The 17,405-nt window shown below is 42.9% G+C and overlaps 1 protein-coding gene across 4 annotated transcripts in view; it reads left to right on the top strand.

The window, feature by feature from the left end:
• virma (vir like m6A methyltransferase associated) overlaps positions 1-17,405 on the top strand; it is a 102,981-nt gene that overhangs the window by 40,820 nt on the left and 44,756 nt on the right. For all 4 annotated transcript variants that reach the window (XR_009514830.1, XM_059984873.1, XM_059984880.1 and 1 more), the window contains exons 10-12: positions 3,179-3,333; positions 6,753-6,835; positions 16,320-16,422. Coding sequence is in view for 3 of the 4 variants with exons in the window: in XM_059984873.1 (XP_059840856.1) it covers positions 3,179-3,333; positions 6,753-6,835; positions 16,320-16,422 (341 nt within the window). In the remaining variant the exon portion in view is untranslated. The remainder of the gene's footprint in view (positions 1-3,178; positions 3,334-6,752; positions 6,836-16,319; positions 16,423-17,405) is intronic.

The raw sequence follows: 17,405 nt of genomic DNA, 5'->3' as shown, positions 1-17,405 counted from the left end.
CCCACTCACCTAACCTATCCAAGTCACCCTGCATCCTCTTAGCATCCTCCTCACAGCTAACACCGCCGCCCAGCTTCGTGTCATCCGCAAACTTGGAGATGCTGCATTTCATTCCCTCGTCTAAATCATTAATATATATTGTAAAGAACTGAGGTCCCAGCACTGAGCCTTGTGGTACCCCACTAGTCACTGCCTGCCATTCTGAAAAGGTCCCGTTTACTCCCACTCTTTGCTTCCTGTCTGCCAACCAATTCTCTATCCACATCAATACCATACCCCCAATACCGTGTGCTTTAAGTTTGCACAGTAACCTCCTGTGTGGGACCTTGTCAAAAGCCTTTTGAGAATCTAAATATACCACATCCACTGGCTCTCCCCATCCACTCTACTAGTTACATCTTCAAAAAATTCTATAAGATTCGTCAGACATGATTTTCCTTTCACAAATCCATGCTGACTTTGTCCGATGATTTCACCTCTTTCCAAATGTGCTGTTGTCACATCTTTGATAACCGACTCTAGCATTTTCCCCACCACCAATGTCAGACTAACTGGTCTATAATTCCCCGGTTTCTCTCTCCCTCCTTTTTTGAAAAGTGGGGTTACATTTCCAATCCTCCAATCCTCAGGAACTAATCCAGAATCTAAGGAGTTTTGAAAAATTATCACTAATGCATCCACTATTTCTTGGGTTACTTCCTTAAGGACTCTGGGATGCAGACCATCTGGCCCTGGGGATTTATCTGCCTTTAATCCCTTCAATTTACCTAACACCACTTCCCTACTAACATGTATTTCCCTCAGTTCCTCCATCTCACTAGACCCTCGGTCCTTGCTTTTAGCTTGCATCTTTCTGTCTTTTATTTTCATGTTTATTTTAAATTTTTATTTTATTTTCATGTTTGCACTTTATCCCATTGTAAAGCACTTTGAAATACATCATCTGTATGGAAAGTGCTCTATAAATGAACTGTTATTTTTGTTTATTTTCCCTCTCAACCCTATTCTCCTGTTCTCTCCATATCCCCCATGTCCTTACTAATCAAGAATCTACCAATCTCTGAATTAAATATACCTAATAACTTGGCCTCCACAGCCGTCTGTGGCAATAAATTCCACAGATTCACCACCCACTGACTAAAGATATTTCTCTGCATCTCTGTTCTAGAGGAACATCCTTAAGAATGATAGATTTTTGAGAGAACGTAAATCAGCCATGATCGAATGCCAGAGCAGACTCCTTGGGCTAGATGTCCTAATTCTGTTCCTAGATCTTAAGGTCTTAAGCCACATTATCCCTAACTTTTGGAATTCCTGATTTTCCTCTGACTTTTTGCCACCTACTCATTTTTCTCTCTTGATATTCTGTCTAGGTAGCCTCCAACCTGGTGGCATGAATATTGAATTCTCCTTTTGGTAAATTTTTTTCTTCCCCCTTCCTTCTTCTATTCCCCGTTGTGGCTTCCTAAACTTTCTTTTCCTAACCTGCCTTTTCCTAACCTGCGTATCACCTCCCGCAGGTGCCCCCATTTCCCTGTCTCCCATGATCCACACTCTACTCCTATCAGATTCCTTCTTCTTCAGACCTTTACAGTTTCTGTTTATCATCTCCCAGCTTCTTAGATCATCCCCCACCTCCACCCATCCATCTTCCCCCTCATCTGGCTTCACCTATCACATTTTCAGCTAGTCCTCCTTCACCTACCCATTGCAACTTGCCTATCGTCACAATAGGTCAACGGCAGCCATAATCTCAACAGCTTAGACTAGCTGGACAATACAAACAACCTTTGTTGAACCAGGGTGCTATTCATTGAATATAGCTCAGCATTTAATATCATCATTCCCACAATCCTGAGTGGTAAGTTACAAAACCTGGGCCTCTGTACCTCCCTCTGCAATTGGATCCTTGACTCCCTAACCAGAAGACCACAGTCTGTGCAGAATGGTGATAACATCTCCTCCGTGTTGCTGACGATCAACACTGGTGCACCTCAGGCTTAGTCCACTGCTCTACTCTCTATATACACATGACTGTATGGCTAGCTATAGCTCATATATCATCATCTATAAATTTGCTGATGATACAACCATTGCTAGTAGAATCTCAGATGGAGACGAGGCTCAAGGAGTGAGGTATGCCAACTAGTGGAGTGGTGTCGCAGCAACAACCTGGCATTTAACGTCAGTAAGACGGAAGAGCTGATCGTGGACTTCCGGAAAAGTAAGACGAAGGAACACATACCAATGCTCTTAAAGGGATCAGAAGTAGAAAGTGAGCAGATTCAAGTTCTTGGGTGTCAAGATCTCTGAGAACTCAATCTGGTCCCAACATATTGATGCATATAAGGAAGGGAAGACTCCTAATGGAGTCTGAAGAGTTTTGGTATGTCAACAAAAACACTCAAAACTTCTGTAGATGTATTGGGGAGAACATTCTAACAGGCTGCTTCACTGTCTGGTATGGAGGTGGGGTGGGGTGGGGTGGGGAGGCTACTGCACAGGACAGAAAGAAGCTGCAGAGGCTCGTAAATTTAGTCAGTTCCATCCTGGGTACTAGCCTACAAAGTATCCAGGACATCTTCAAGTAATTGTGCCTTAGAAAGGCTGCGTACATTATTAAGGACCTCCAGCACTCAGGGCATGCCCTTTTCTCACTGTTACCATCAGGAAGGAGGTACAGAAGCCTGAAGGAACACACTCAGTGATTCAGGAACAGCTTCTTCCCCTCTGCCATCCGATTCCTAAATGGACATTGAACTTGTGAACACTACCTCATTTTTAAAATATGTACTATTTCTGTTCTTGCACAATTTTTAAAATCTATTCACTATACATATACTGTAATTGATATATTTATTTATTATTTTTTATAGTTCTTCATCTGTGTATTGCATGGAGCTGCTGCTGCTAAGTTAACAAATTTCACAACACATGCCAGTGATAATAAACCCGATTCTGATTCTACCCCCACCTTGTTCTGGCATCATCCCCTTCCCTTTCCAGTGCTGATGAAGGGTCTCAGCCCAAAATATCGACGTTTGTTTATTTCCATAGATGCTGCCTGACCTGCTGAGTTCCTCCAGCATTTTAATGTGTGTTTGCTCTGGATTTTCAATATCTGCAGAACCTCTTGTGTTTAAGATAAGTGATACATTCCATTTATTTAAAATTCCAGGGACACAAAGTCCAGAAAATCTGTTGCATGCAATTATGCATGCATGCTTATTCTTCTAACAGTGCAGTCTATCCACGATGGACAAATGTTGGAACAGCATTCTGCTGGACTTCTGAGACTCTGCAAAGCTGATGACACCAACCCCAAACTACAGGGTAAGGTCACGTTAATCATTTTCTTTTCACACTCTGTCTACATGGAATGATTAAATGTGGGTTCATCCTTTATTTATGATGCTGTCAAAGTACTTAGTTCATTTATAGATATTAGGTGAATACACAGAAGTCACTTACCTCCCAAGTATTTAAGTACAAGTTGTGCTTAACATTTATAAGGGGATTAAAGCAGATTCAATATTTTTTAAGATTGTTCAAGATTGCTTAAAGTTCTTTCCTGTACACACCTGTAAAAGAGAATTAAATAATTGTTACTTCAGATCCGATGCAGTTCTAAAAATCACAATAAGATAAAGACCACAGTAATAATTAAAAAGCAATATATATAAATAAATAGGTACATGGATGGGAGGACTGTGAAGGACTGTGGTCAGGGTGCAGGTCAATGGGAATAGGCAAGTTAAATGGTTCAGCACAGACAAAATGGGTTGAAGGGTCCATTTCTGAGCTGTACTTTTCTGCGCTTCTCTAACTATGACCCGATATATACATAAAATAGCTTATATACATTAGATTGAAAAGATGTCTATGTCTATAAAGTGACAGCAGGTACAGGTGTGTCTGTACATAAGGTGATTGACAGGAAATGATAAAGTAGTGGTGGTTGGAGGTGTGGAGGGTGGGTTAGTGGGTGGAGGTGTTGATCTGCCTCACTGCTTGGGGAGAGTAACTGTTGTTGAGTCTGGTGGTCCTGATGTGAGTATGAGTAGCCTCCTCCCTGATGGGAGTGGGACAAACAGTCCATGAGCAAGGTGGGTGGGATCCTTCATGATGTTACTGGCCCTTTTCCCGCACTTTTCGGTCTGTATCTCCTGGATGGCCGGTAGGCTGGTGCCGGTGATGCGATGGGCAGTTTAGACTACCTGTTGTAGAGCCTTCCTGTCCATCACAGTGCCGTTTCTGTACAACATGTTAGGATGCTCTGTACTACACATGAATAGATTGATGTGAGTATAAATGTATATATTCCAGCTTCCTTCACCCTTCTCAGAAAGAAGAAATTCGAAAATCCACAATTCAAAACAGTTATATATACTGCATCCAAGTATAAATATTTAACTTAAAAATTTGTAATACATTTGGAAATTTTAAATTCAACTTTCAGAATATGAAATACATTACAGAAATCCTTCAATAGCTGATAAATGACCAAATTAGCAAATTAACTGCTAAATTAGCTAATGGCCCCCAAGTCAACAGACTGATCAACAATTCCATCCATTAACCCACCCCACCATCGCTATATCACCAAGTGTCACTTCATATAGATCTTCTTCCTGGAAGCCTATCAGAAACGATGATGATGTCAGTGATGACTCTGATGAACTGGGAAGCACAGATACGTCGGCACCTCAGGCACATTACAGCCTTTGGAGGGTTAGGTTGTCTCTCCTTGCGGCCCTGGCACTTTTGATCAAGGTCTTTCAACCGCTGCTCTTCAAGTGTGCTGGTACCTTTGTAGACTACCAGGCATAGCAGTCATTCGCCAGGGCCTCCCAACCAGTCACAGGGATATTGTATACCTTCAAGGACGCTTTCACACAGTCCTTATAGTGCTTTGTGGGGCCTACCTGCTTTCTGATGCCTTGTGCCAGCTCAAAAAAGAATGCCATCTTTGAAAGGTGGTTGTCTTCCATCCAGACCACATGTCCAACCCATTGAAAATGAGCCTTCATGACCAGTGTCTCTTTGCCAAAGCCCTCAGCCCTTCATAGCATTTCTGTGGCGGAGACTGTCTCACCATGAGATGTCCATGATCTTGTGAAGGCATTGCAGGTGGAACTGGTCAGGCAGCTTGATGTGACTGTGGTATAGGGTCCATGTTTGATAGCCATACAGCTGAGACGTCAGGACAAGACTGCCATCTTGGTCTTCTGCTGGATGCCGCTTTCTCCCCATGCATATGTTCATAACCTGCCAAAGGATGCCCCAGCTTTTGAGGGTCTGAGACCTCTCGATCTAGGCTGCAGGAGGAGATGAGGCAGCTTCCCAGGTAGGTGAAGGCATCAACATTGTTGAGCTGAGAGCCTTAAATCTCAATTTGTGGTTCCAGAGGGCGCGGGTTTAAGTAGAACTTCTGTCTTCTGTAGGCTGATGGTTAGGCTGAATTTTCTTGCTGCCACAGCGAGGTCCTGCAGATTCCTTCCACTGTGTGCTGCAAGAGTGCAGTCGCCTGCAAAGTGGAAGTCTGGTCTTGGCCTTGAGGTGTTGCAGATCAAAGAAGTGTCCATCAGGCCTGTAGCAAATTGTTATTCCTGCATCAGTCTGTGAGAGAGCAGAGAGCAGCATCATGGCAAACAGCAAGCTGAGCAGACCAGGCACGAGGACATAGCCCTGCTTGACACTGTTAGTTACTTGGCAGGAATCAGAGGTGCAGCCATTTTTGATGATCCTAGCCATAATGCTGTCGTGGAATGACCTGACGATGCTGTACCTCCTGTACCCAATAATGTAACCACTGAGTGTATGTTTGTGGTCTTCTGCTACTGTAACCCATCCGCTTCAAGGTTCAACATGTATGCAATCAGAGATACTTTTCTGAACACAACTGTTGTAATGTGTAAAAACACAAAATGCTGGCAGAACTCAGCAGGCTAGATAGCATCTATGGGAGGAAGTAGTGACGAAAGCCCTTCATCAGGAGTTTCAACCCTGATGAAGGGTTTCGGCCTGAAACGTCGTCACTATCTCCTCCCATAGATGCTGTCTGGCCTGTTGAGTTCTGCCAGCATTTTGTGTTTTTATTTATTTCCAGCATCTGCAGATTCACTTGTGTTGTAACAGGTGGTTATTTGTGTTACTGTCACTTTCTTGTCAGCTTGAACCAGCCTGGCCATTCTCTACTAACCTCTCTCATTAACAGGACATTTTTGTGCACAGAACTGCCGCTCTCTGGATGTTTTTTTTGTTTCTCACACCATTCTTTGTAAGTTCTGGAGACTGTTGTGTGTGAAAATCCCAGGCGATCAGTTTCTGAGATACTCAAACCACTCTGGCACCAACAATCATTCCATGGTCAAAGTCACTTAGATCACATTTGTTCCCCATGCTGATGTTTGCTCTGAACTATAGCTGAACCTCTTGACCATGTCTGCATGCTTTTATGCATAGAGTTGCTGCCACACGATTGGCTGATTAGATATTTGCAGTAACAAGCAGGTGTACCCAGTAAAGTGGCCACTGAGTATATGTTGTGTTTTATAGGATTGCTTTTATGTTTATATTAAATTTATGTTTCTTCAATTGTGTTCTTTATGCTTATTTTTGTTCTTTCTACTGCATCGGATCTGGAGTAATAATCATTTTGTTCTCCTTTGTACTTGTGTACTGAAGAATGAAATAAACTATCTTGAAATGTATTTTCTCTGCTAACTTATTCAATGTCTCTTGATTTTTAGAGTTAAATAAATGGCTGGAACCACTGAAAAATCTGAAGTTTGAAATTAATTGTATTCCTACACTTCTTGAATATATCAAGCAGGTGAGTTGTTTGTTAGGTGTCTGTTTTTATACCTCATTGTATTGATGCTTCCACTAAATTTCATGATTACTTTGCTTATTTATTTGTTAATCATTGACACTGGTTTATTATTGTCACGTGTACTGAGGTAAATACTCCCTATGGAATGCATCTTGAATAGACTTTGGGAAGTCCATCTCCTGGCCTTCACGTGTGGCTCAGTTACTAAGCCCAGTGGGATCGTTTCTATTGACATAAGTGGCAATGGCAGGTTACTGGTGCCTTAAAACCTGTCGTTTTGGGCAGATGATGCTTGTTAGCCATGGTTGGCTGCTCATCTAATCAAAGGAAATCTCTGATCTCAAACCTCCGCTGCCTTGCGGTTATACCCACTCATGGGGAAAGCTTCGGGAGTAAACCCTGAGGGAAAAGTCTGGAGCTGGAGTCCTTAAAGCAGGCTTATGTTGAGTCCAATGCAGACTGGCAATTTGTACGATCCACTGATGCCAAACTGTATTGGGCTTTGCTGTTCCTTTGGATTCATCAGCTATGTGGAGAGGGAGAGTCTGTGATATGGGCTTGCTCTCCACATCATACTGGCCTGGCTTGCATATACAACATGAAAAGCTAGGATGCAACGTCCAAGTTCGACCCTGACCAATGGAGGGCCTTATATACTGAGGTACAGTGAAAAGCTTGTCTTGTATACTGTTCACACAGGTCAGTTCATTACACTGTTCATTGAGAGTACAAGGTAAAACAATAACAATACCAAATAAATTGCAACAATTAGAGAGGTGGCTAAGTGATGTGATCATCTTTTGGGCTGTTGTGGAGATTTTAACTTTCCTAACTTAGACTGGGACAGCCATACTGGGGCTTAGATGGGGTGGAATTCTTTTAAAGATGTTCAGAAATCCTCCTTTGGGGAATATATAGGGAGAGGTCAAAGCTTCAAAGTTTAGATCAGTGAGTGAGGCCTCTGTTGGTCATGGTTGACTATGGATGTTGCATCCTAGCTATCTGGATATGGACAGCAAGCTGTTGGATAAGTGCATGAATGGGAACGGTACGTAGGGCTATGGTGCAGGTACGGGTCAATGGGATCGGACACAATATAAGTTTGGCATGGCATTGGTAGGTCGATTGGCTTGTTTCTGTGCTGTACTTCTCTATGACTTGGCCAGCTCTTGGGCAGTAGGGTGGGGCAAATCACTGAGGTGACAGTAGGGGACCAATGACCATGGTTCTATTAGTTTTAAACTGATTATGGAAAGGAACAGAACTGAACCACAGGTTCATGTTCTAACCATGGCAGTAGGAGACAGTAATATGAAGAGGGTGATTCCTCTTCTTAAGCCCATTACCCTTATTGGGGCAGAGGTTGCTGACAGCAGCTCTCCAGAATCTTTTGTTCCGGGCTGTTAGGTGGTTGATCAGCCTCGTGGCTTTTGTTTGCATCATGCAACTTCACACATCTTTAGGATGAAAATCTTTCTCAGTAACGAGATCTTTGCAACTTCTGTTGATATTTCCATAGCACTGGGGTTGTCAGCCGGGCTTGCGACCATCCATGGCTGAGTTGAAGGGGTTGATTGGAGTTATTTATTCATAGCAATAGGGACCACAGGCAAGTGGGAGGCTTTTAAAGCAAAGATAGAGCTGAAGAACTAATATGTTCCCGTTTGTGTGAAGGGTAGGGCTGGCAGGAGCAAGGAACCATGGATGATGAGGGATATTGAGGTCTTGGCCAGGAAAAAGAAGGCATGGGTCAGGTGCAGGCGGCTGAGATCAAGCACATCCCTGGAGGAGTATAAAGATTTCAAGAAGGAAATCAGGAGATCACAAAGCAGGATAGCTTTGGCAGAGAAGATTAAGGAAAATACAAAAACCTTTCATTAACTAAAAGGGACTCCTTTGGTGGAGCTGCAGGGTATAAGTAAGATCCTGGAAAAGACATGGAGCTAGGAAAAGTAAGTGGAGAGTTCGTGGGGATAGTCCACATCACAGTAGAGGAGGCACTGAATGTCTTATAAAGTATGAAGGCAGACAAATCATGGGAAAGATGCAAACTTCATACAGAGAACACTGGAACTGAACTCTGAACTACGCTCCAAGCTGTAATAAAATTGCACTAACCGTTATGCTACCATCGTGCCCTACTCATGCCTCCTTTATTATTTGTTATTAGGCAGTTCATCTGATTAATATTCTTGTTAGCCCCACTCCCCCTTACCTATGACCTCAGTTGCTGCACTCCACTGTCAACACTTCATCTATATATGTGGAACAGACCCTTCCAGCTCAAACAGTCGCACTGCCCAGCAACCCACCAATGCCTAATCACAGGACAATTTACAATGACTAGTTAACCTACTAATCTGTATGTCTTTGGAATGTGGAAGGAAACAGGAGCACCTAGAGGAAACCTGGACACTTACAGGTGCAAAACTTCATATAGAGGATGCTGCAATTGAACTCTGACGTCCCAAGCTATAGTAGCATCTTGCTAACCAGTACACTACTTTGGCACTGTGCCCATGCCTCCTTTTTCCTGGCCAGGGGGTCAATGTCCCCGCTCGTGTCAATCTTATCCTCTAAAAGGAACACACAGAACTTAAGTTCCATCCCATCTTCAAAAGCTTCTCACCTGACTGTGGTCCCTATTGCTGTAAGTAAACCTTGTTGGCCTTAATCTCAAAAGTTCAGGCCTTGATAGCAGCAATGAGAAGAGGGCATGTCCTAGGTGATGGGAGTCCTTAAGGATGGATACCCCTTCTTGGGCCATCACCTTTTCAAGTTATCCTCCATGCTGGGGAGGTTAGTGTGCATGACTGACCGGGCTGACTTTACAACCCTCTGCAGCATTTTCTGATCCTATGCAGTGGCCCACCATAAGACATAGGAGCAGAATTAGGCCATTCAGCCCATTGCATGTGCTTAACCACTCTATCATGGCTGATCCTGGATCCCACTCATCCCCATACTCTGTCTTCTCACCATAACCTTTGGTGCCCTGACCAGTCAGTAAGCTATCAACTTATGCTTTAAATATACCCAAGGACTTGGCCTCCACCACTGTCGGTGCAGAGCATTTCACAGATTCACTACTCTCTCGCTAAAAATATCCTTCCTTACCTCTGTTCTAAAAAGGTCGCCCTTCAATTTTGAGGCTGTGCCCTCTAGATCTTGAAACCCCCGCCATAGAAAACATCTCTCCACATCCACCTTATCTAGTCCTTTCAACATTCTGTAGGTTTCAATTAAATCCCTCCACATTCTTCTAAATTTCAGTGAGCACGGGCCCAAAGCTGCCAAGCACTCCTCATATGTTAACCCCCTCTCAGTCTGGAAACATCCCTATGAACCTCCTCTGGAGGGCTCTTTCTTCAATGACATCACATTTTTCTGAGATATGGGGCCAAAAATTGTTGACAATACTCCAAGTATAGCCTGACTAGTGTCTTATAAAGCCTTAGCATTATCTCCTTGCGCGTTGTGTGTTGGCGCGTGGCCTAGTGGGCAAGGCATCAGACTAGTAACCTGAAGGTCACTGGTTCAAGCCTCAGCTGAGGCAGCACGTTTGTGTCCTTGAGCAAGGCGCTGAACAACACATTGCTCTGCAACGTCACTGGTGCCAAGCTGCATGGGTCCTAGTGCCCTTCCCTTGGACAACATCAGTGGCGTGGAGAGGGGAAGGCCTGCAGCTTGGGCAACTGCCGGTCTCCCATACAACCCTACCCAGACCTGCGCCCTGGAAACTCCAGGCACAGATCCATGGTCTCTCGAGTCCGACGGATGCCACCTAACTAACCTAATCTCCTTGCTTTTATATACTGTTCCCCTTGAAATAAATGCCAACATTGCATTTGCCTTCTTTACCAAATACTCAACCTATAAATTAACCTTTTGAAAGTCTTGCATGAGGATTCCTAAGTCCCTTTTCACCTCTGAAGTTTGAATTTTATCCCATATAGATAATAGTCTGCATTATTGTTCCCTTTACGAAAATACTTTTATCATACATTTCCCAGCACTGTATTCCATCTGCCACTCTTTTGCCCATTCTTCCAATTTCTCTAAGTCCTGCTGCAATCGTGTTGCTTCCTCAGCACTACCTATCTTCATATCATCTGCAGACTTTGCCAGAACACCATCAACTCCATTGTCCAAATCATTGATGAGCAATGTGAAACGTAGTAGTTCCAATACTGACCCCTGAAGAACACCACTAGTTACAGGCAGCCAACCAGAAAAGGACTTCTTCATTCCCACTCACTGCCTCCTGCCTGTCAGCCATTCCTCTATTCATGCCAGTATTCTTCCTGCAACGCTATAGGATTTTATCTTGTTAAGCAGCCTCATGTGTAGCACCTTATCAGATGCCTTTTGAATATCCATGTAAGTGACACCCATTGCCTCTCCTTTGTCCACCCTGCATGGTACTTACTTGAAGATCTCTGACAGATGGCAAGATTTCCCTATACAGAAACCATGCTGACTTTGACCGATTTTATCATTAGTCTCCAAGTACCTCGAAACCTCATCCTTAATAATAGATTCCGACACTTTACAGCCACTGAGGTTAGGCTAATTGGCCTATAATTTCCTCCCTTCTGCCTTCCTCTCTTCTTAAAGATTGGAGTGATATTTGCAATTTTCCAGTCCTCCAGGACCATGCCAGAATCAATAGATTCTTGAAAGTTTATAACCAAGGCTTCAGTTATCTCTTCAGCAACCTTTCTCAGAACTCTAGGATGCAGTCGATCTTGTCCAGGTGACTTACCTACCTTAATTCCTTTCAGTGGGTCTTGCACTTCTTCCTTTGTAATAGCAATGGCACTCACTCCTGCTCCCTGACATTCACAGACCTCTGGCACACTGCTAGTGTCGTCCATATTAAGACTGATGTAAAATAACCATTAAGTTCATCTGCCATTACAACTACATCAGCATCATTTTCCAATAGTCCAATATCGACTGTCACCTTCCTTTTATTGTTTATATAATTGAAAAATTTTTAGTATCCTGCTGTATATTATTGGCTAGTTTGCCCTTATATTTTATCTTTTCCCTTATAGCTTTTTTGATTGTTATCTTTTGGATTTTAAAAGCTACCCAATCATCCAACTTCCCACTCACTTTTGTTACATTAAATGTCCTTTCCTTGGCTTTTATGTAGCCTTAACTTCCTTTGTCAGTCACAGTTGCCTACCCTACCATTTGAGAGCTTCTTCTTCTGTGGGACAGATCTATCCTGCACCTTGTGAACTATTCCCAGAAACTTCAGCCACCTCTGCTCTGCTGTCATCCCCACCAGCATCTTCCTCCAATCCATGTGGGTAAGCTCCTCTCTGGTGCCCCTGTAATTTTCCTTTATTCCATTGCAATACTGATACATCTGACTTGTGCTTCTCCTTCTCAAATTGCAGTATGAATTCAATTATATTATGGTCACTGCCTCCTAAGGGTCCCTTTACCATAAGCTCCCTAAGATCTGGGGTATTACACAACGCTCAATCTAATCACTAGCTGCTTTAAAAAGCCATTTTGCAGGCATTGAACAAATTCCCTCTGTTGCAGTTTGATACCAGCCTGACTTGCCCAATCCCCTTGCGTATTGAAGTCCCCCATTACAATTGTGTCATTACCCTTATTACATACCTTTTCCAGCTCCCTTTGCAATCTCAACCCCACATTTTGGCTACTATTTTGAGGCCAATATATTACTCCCATGAAGTTTCTTTTACCCTTGCAGTTTTTTGACTTAACCCACAAAGTTTCAACATTCTTTGACACTATGTCACCTCTTTCTAAATATGTAATTCTATCTCTTACTAACAGCCACACCTATGCCTTTCTGCCTGTCATTTTGATGCAAAGTATATCCTTTGATGTTAAGCTCCTAACCATGGCCTTCTGTCAGCCACGTCTCTGATGCATACAATGTCCATGAGTTCCTCTACCTTATTCTGAATGCTACACACATTTAAATACAGCACCTATGGTCCTGTATTCTTTGCCGTTTTCAAATTTGCTTCCGTGTAATAATTTAACTCATTGCTCTGTCTGCATTTGTACCCAATCATTGGCTTGTCCTTCCTTACATTCATGTTACACCCATCATCTACTTGTAAACCTGCTGGCTCATCCTCAGCTCTATCATACTGGCTCCCCTCCCCTGCCATATTAGTTTAAACCACTCCCAACAGCTCTAGTAAACCTGCCCGCAAGAATATTGGTACCTCTTGGATCTTGCAACCTGCCTGTTTTGTACAGATCACTCCTGTCCCAGAATCAAGTTTATTATCACTGGCATGTGACATGAAATTTGTTAACTTTGCAGCAGCAGTTCAATGCAATACATAATCTAGCAGAGAAAAAAATAATAATAAATAAACAAGTAAATCAATTAGGTTTATTGAATAGATTTAAAAATGTGCAAAAGCAGAAATACTGTATATTTTTTAAAAAAGTGAGATAGTGTCCAAAGATTCAATGTCCATTTAGGATTCGGATAGCAGATGGGAAGAAGCTGTTCCTGGATCGCTGAGTGTGTGCCTTCAGGCTTCTGTACCTCCTACTTGATGGTAACAGTGAGAAATTTTGGGACACCACTCCCTAAAGATGTCCTGGGTACTTTGTAGGCTAGTACCCAAGATGGAGCTGACTAGATCTACAACCTTCTGCAGCTTCTTTCGGTGCTGTGCAGTAGGCCCTCCATACCAGACTGTGATGCAGCCTGTCAGAATGCTCTCCACAATACAACGGTGCAACTACAGAAGTTTTGAGTGTATTTGTTGACATGCCAAATCTCTTCAAACTTCTAATGAAGTCTAGCTGCTGTCTTGCCTTCTTTATAACTACATCAATATGTTTGACCAGGTCAGATCCTCAGGTTATCCAAAAATCTGAATCCCTGTGCCCGCTCCAATTCTTCAGCTACACATTTATTTGCCACTTCATTCTATTCCTATCCTCACTGTCACGTGGTACAGGCAGCAGTCCCGATATTACTATTACTATCACTTACTTTATTGTCACCAAACAATTGACACTAGAGCGTACAATCATCATAGCGATATTTGTTTCTGCGCTTCGTGCTCCCTGAAATACAAATCAAAGTAAATATAATAAAAATTTATATTATAAATCATAATTAGAAAATAAGAAAAGGGGAAGTACGGTAGTGCAAGTCGGGTCCAGATATTTGGAAGGTACGGCCCAGATCCAGGTCAGGATCCATTCTGCAGTCTTATCACAGTTGGAAAGAAGCTGTTCCCAGATCTGGCCGTACGAGTCTTCATGCTCCGCGGAGGGAAGTGGGACAAAAAGTGTGTTGGCTGGGTGGGACAATAGACAATAGGTGCAGAAGTAGACCATTCGGCCCCTCGAGTCTGCACCGCCATTCTGAGATCATGGCTGATCATTCACTATCAATACCCAGTCCCTGCCTTGTCCCCATATCCCTTGATTCCCCTATCCATCAGATATCTATCTAGCTCCTTCTTGAAAGCATCCAGAGAATTGGCCTCCACTGTCTTCCAAGGCAGTGCATTCCACACCTCCACAACTCTCTGGAAGAAGAAGTTTTTCCTCAACTCTGTTTTAAATAACTGACCTCTTATTCTCAATCCATGCCCTCTGGTACTGGACTCTCCCAACATCTGGAACATATTTCCTGCCTCAATCCTATCAAATCCTTTAATTATCTTAAACGTTTCAATCAGATCCCCTCTCAATCTCCTCAATTCCAGTGTGTACAAGCCCAAAAGCCCTTGTCCTTGATTATCCTGGCAGCACTGCTCCGACAGTGTGTGGTGTAAAGTGAGTCCAAGGATGGAAGATTGGTTTGTGTGATGTGCTGGGCTAGGTTCATGATCCTCTGCAGCTTCTTCCAGTTTTGGACAGGACAACTTCCATACCAGGTTGTGATGCATCCTAGAAGAATGCTTTCTATGGTGCACCTATAAAAATTAGTGAGGGTTTTAGGGGACAGGCCAAATTTCTTCAGCTTTCTCAGGAAGTAAAGGTGCAGTGGACTCTGCTTGGTTAGACCAAGTCAGGTCATTTGTGATATTCACCCCAGGAACTTAAAGCTTTTGACCTGTTCCACCTGTTCCACCAATGTAGAGGGGGTCATGCGGTCCACTACTCCTTCTGAAGTCAACAACCAGTTCCTATGTCTTGCTGACATTGAGGGATAGGTTATTGTCTTCGCACCATGCCGCCAGATTCTTAATTTCCTCTCTGTACTCAGACTCATCATTACCCAAGCTACGGCCTACAATTGTGGTGTCATCAGCAAACTTATATATTGAATTCGATGGAAACTTGGCTACACAATCATGGGTGTACAGTGAGTACAGCAGGGGGCTGAGTACACAGCCTTGTGGGGCACCGGTGCTCAGAGTGATTGTAGAGGAGAGCTTGTCCTCTATTTTTACAGCCTGGGTCCTGTCTGTGAGGAAGCTGCAGATCTGAGTGCTAAGACCCAGGTCCCAGAGCTTAGGAATCAGTTTATTTGGAATGATGGTATTAAAGGCAGAGCTGTAGTCGATGAAAAGGAGCCTTACATATGCACCTGTATTCTCCAGGTGCTCTAAGGAGGAATGTACTACTCTTGAGGTCTTGCTTCCTCGCTTCATTCCGTACTCCCTGTATTCTGTTTTCAGGACCACCTCCCTTTTTCTGCCTTTGTCATTGCTATCAATATGTACCACAACTTCTCTATTGAGTACAGATTGGGAAAGGAACAGGGAGAAGGGAATCATTGTTTGGAAAAAAGGAAGAGGAAGAGGAGGGAGCAGGAAACACCAGAGAGACATTCTGTAATGATCAATCAGTGAAATGTTTGGAATTAAATAATCTTGCCTGGGTGTGTCTGTACCTGCGCCACCACCTGTCCCTCGCACTCCTTGTCTGCCACCTGTCCCACACCCTTCCCACGACATTCCACACTCACCACTCCCAATATGCTTTGCCGTCACCAAGCTCACTCTCTGCTCCACATAGACAAATATGGTAGTATGTACCCTAGCAATATATCTGTGACTTAAGACTTTTGCATGATACTGTACGTCTTTGCAATGTGGGAGGAAACTGGATCACCCAGAGGAAGCACATGTAATCAATCTCCTTAAAAATAGCGCCAGGAATTGAACCCTAATCACTGGCATGCAGCCACTGTGCTATCCCCATTTTTTTTGTATTCTTGTTTTCTCTAGTGGAAGATGTAAATAATTTGATGTTTGTTTGCTCTAGGAATTGAAGGCTACAAGCTACATAGGTAGTGGTCCTGAGTTTTATTTTGGTAAACTCCAAATATTCTAAGACGTATTTAATTAAAAAATCATGTTTATTATTCTGCAAGATGATTGATTTTCAAGGTCCAGCCATCATTGTTACCACTGTTTTTAATCAAAGAAATGTTTGATAAATTGTTTCAGGTATCTGCCAGTTCAGATTAAGATTACTTAAATTGGCTTTCATTGTTTTTTTTCAGAACCTGGATAATCTGACCATTCAGATGACTCAGGAAGGTGCTGGTTTAACCACCGCTCTGCGTGTCCTTTGCCATGTTGCCTGCCCACCTCTGCCACTTGAAGGTATGATATATGATGAAATTGATAGCATGGTAGCATGAAAAACTAATTGCTCAAAGAACTCAGTAGTTAGAGTGCATTTGTGAGGTGGGGAAGAAATTGTGGACAGCTTGGTTATAAACTCTGCATAAAGACGGGGAGTTGAGAGGAAAGTTGATTATCTTCCCTCTCCACACTCGTTTATGATGCAGGGTCATGACTTGAAAAACTAACGATACTAGAGGTAAAGATTTCATTTCAGTGGAATCTAATCTAAATGAAATTGAGATTGATTTTAATCTAATTTTAGATGAATTAGATTGCCTTTCTTCCGGAACTCAGTGACAGCATTCTATTCTTGACTCATTGTATTTGAGAAACAGCCCCTTGCAATGGTATCATCTGCAAATTTGTAGATGGAGTTGGAGCATGATCTGGCCATGTAGTCGTGAGTGTACAGTGAAAGGATTATAGATTGGCTTTATTTGTCAAGTATACGCGAAACATGCAGTGAAATTTGTCATTTACATCAATGACCAGCACTGTTCAGGAATATGCCAGAAGCATGGGACAGACCACAAGTGACCACAGCATGCTCACAACTCAGTAACCCTGACTGGTACATCTCTGCGTCGTGGGAGCACCTGCATGCTCACGGGAAGAAACTCCTTGGAGATAGCAGCGGGAATTGAGCATTACAATAACTGCTACACTACCTCTTCGCCCTACTCCTTCCCAACCCCACAGATGTTGCATTGCTCCCACAATTTTTTATTCCATATTCTAGCATCTATAGTCTTTAGTTGACAGAATGGTAATTATGTTTTAACACTATTTTCTTAAAGTAACCTCACTTAACTAAGTTAACTAAGTTAAAAATGTTACATGCTATCTTATCTTGTCAGTAACTCTAACAATATCCTTTACGACCTTGTCATGTAAGACCATAAGATGTAGGAGCAAATTAGACCATTCAGCCCATCTTGAGTCTGCTCTGCCATTCAGTC

Source organism: Hypanus sabinus, chromosome 1, assembly GCF_030144855.1.
Source record: "Hypanus sabinus isolate sHypSab1 chromosome 1, sHypSab1.hap1, whole genome shotgun sequence".
In the NCBI taxonomy this organism is placed as follows: domain Eukaryota; kingdom Metazoa; phylum Chordata; class Chondrichthyes; order Myliobatiformes; family Dasyatidae; genus Hypanus; species Hypanus sabinus.
This window is presented reverse-complemented; position numbering and strand designations above follow the sequence as displayed.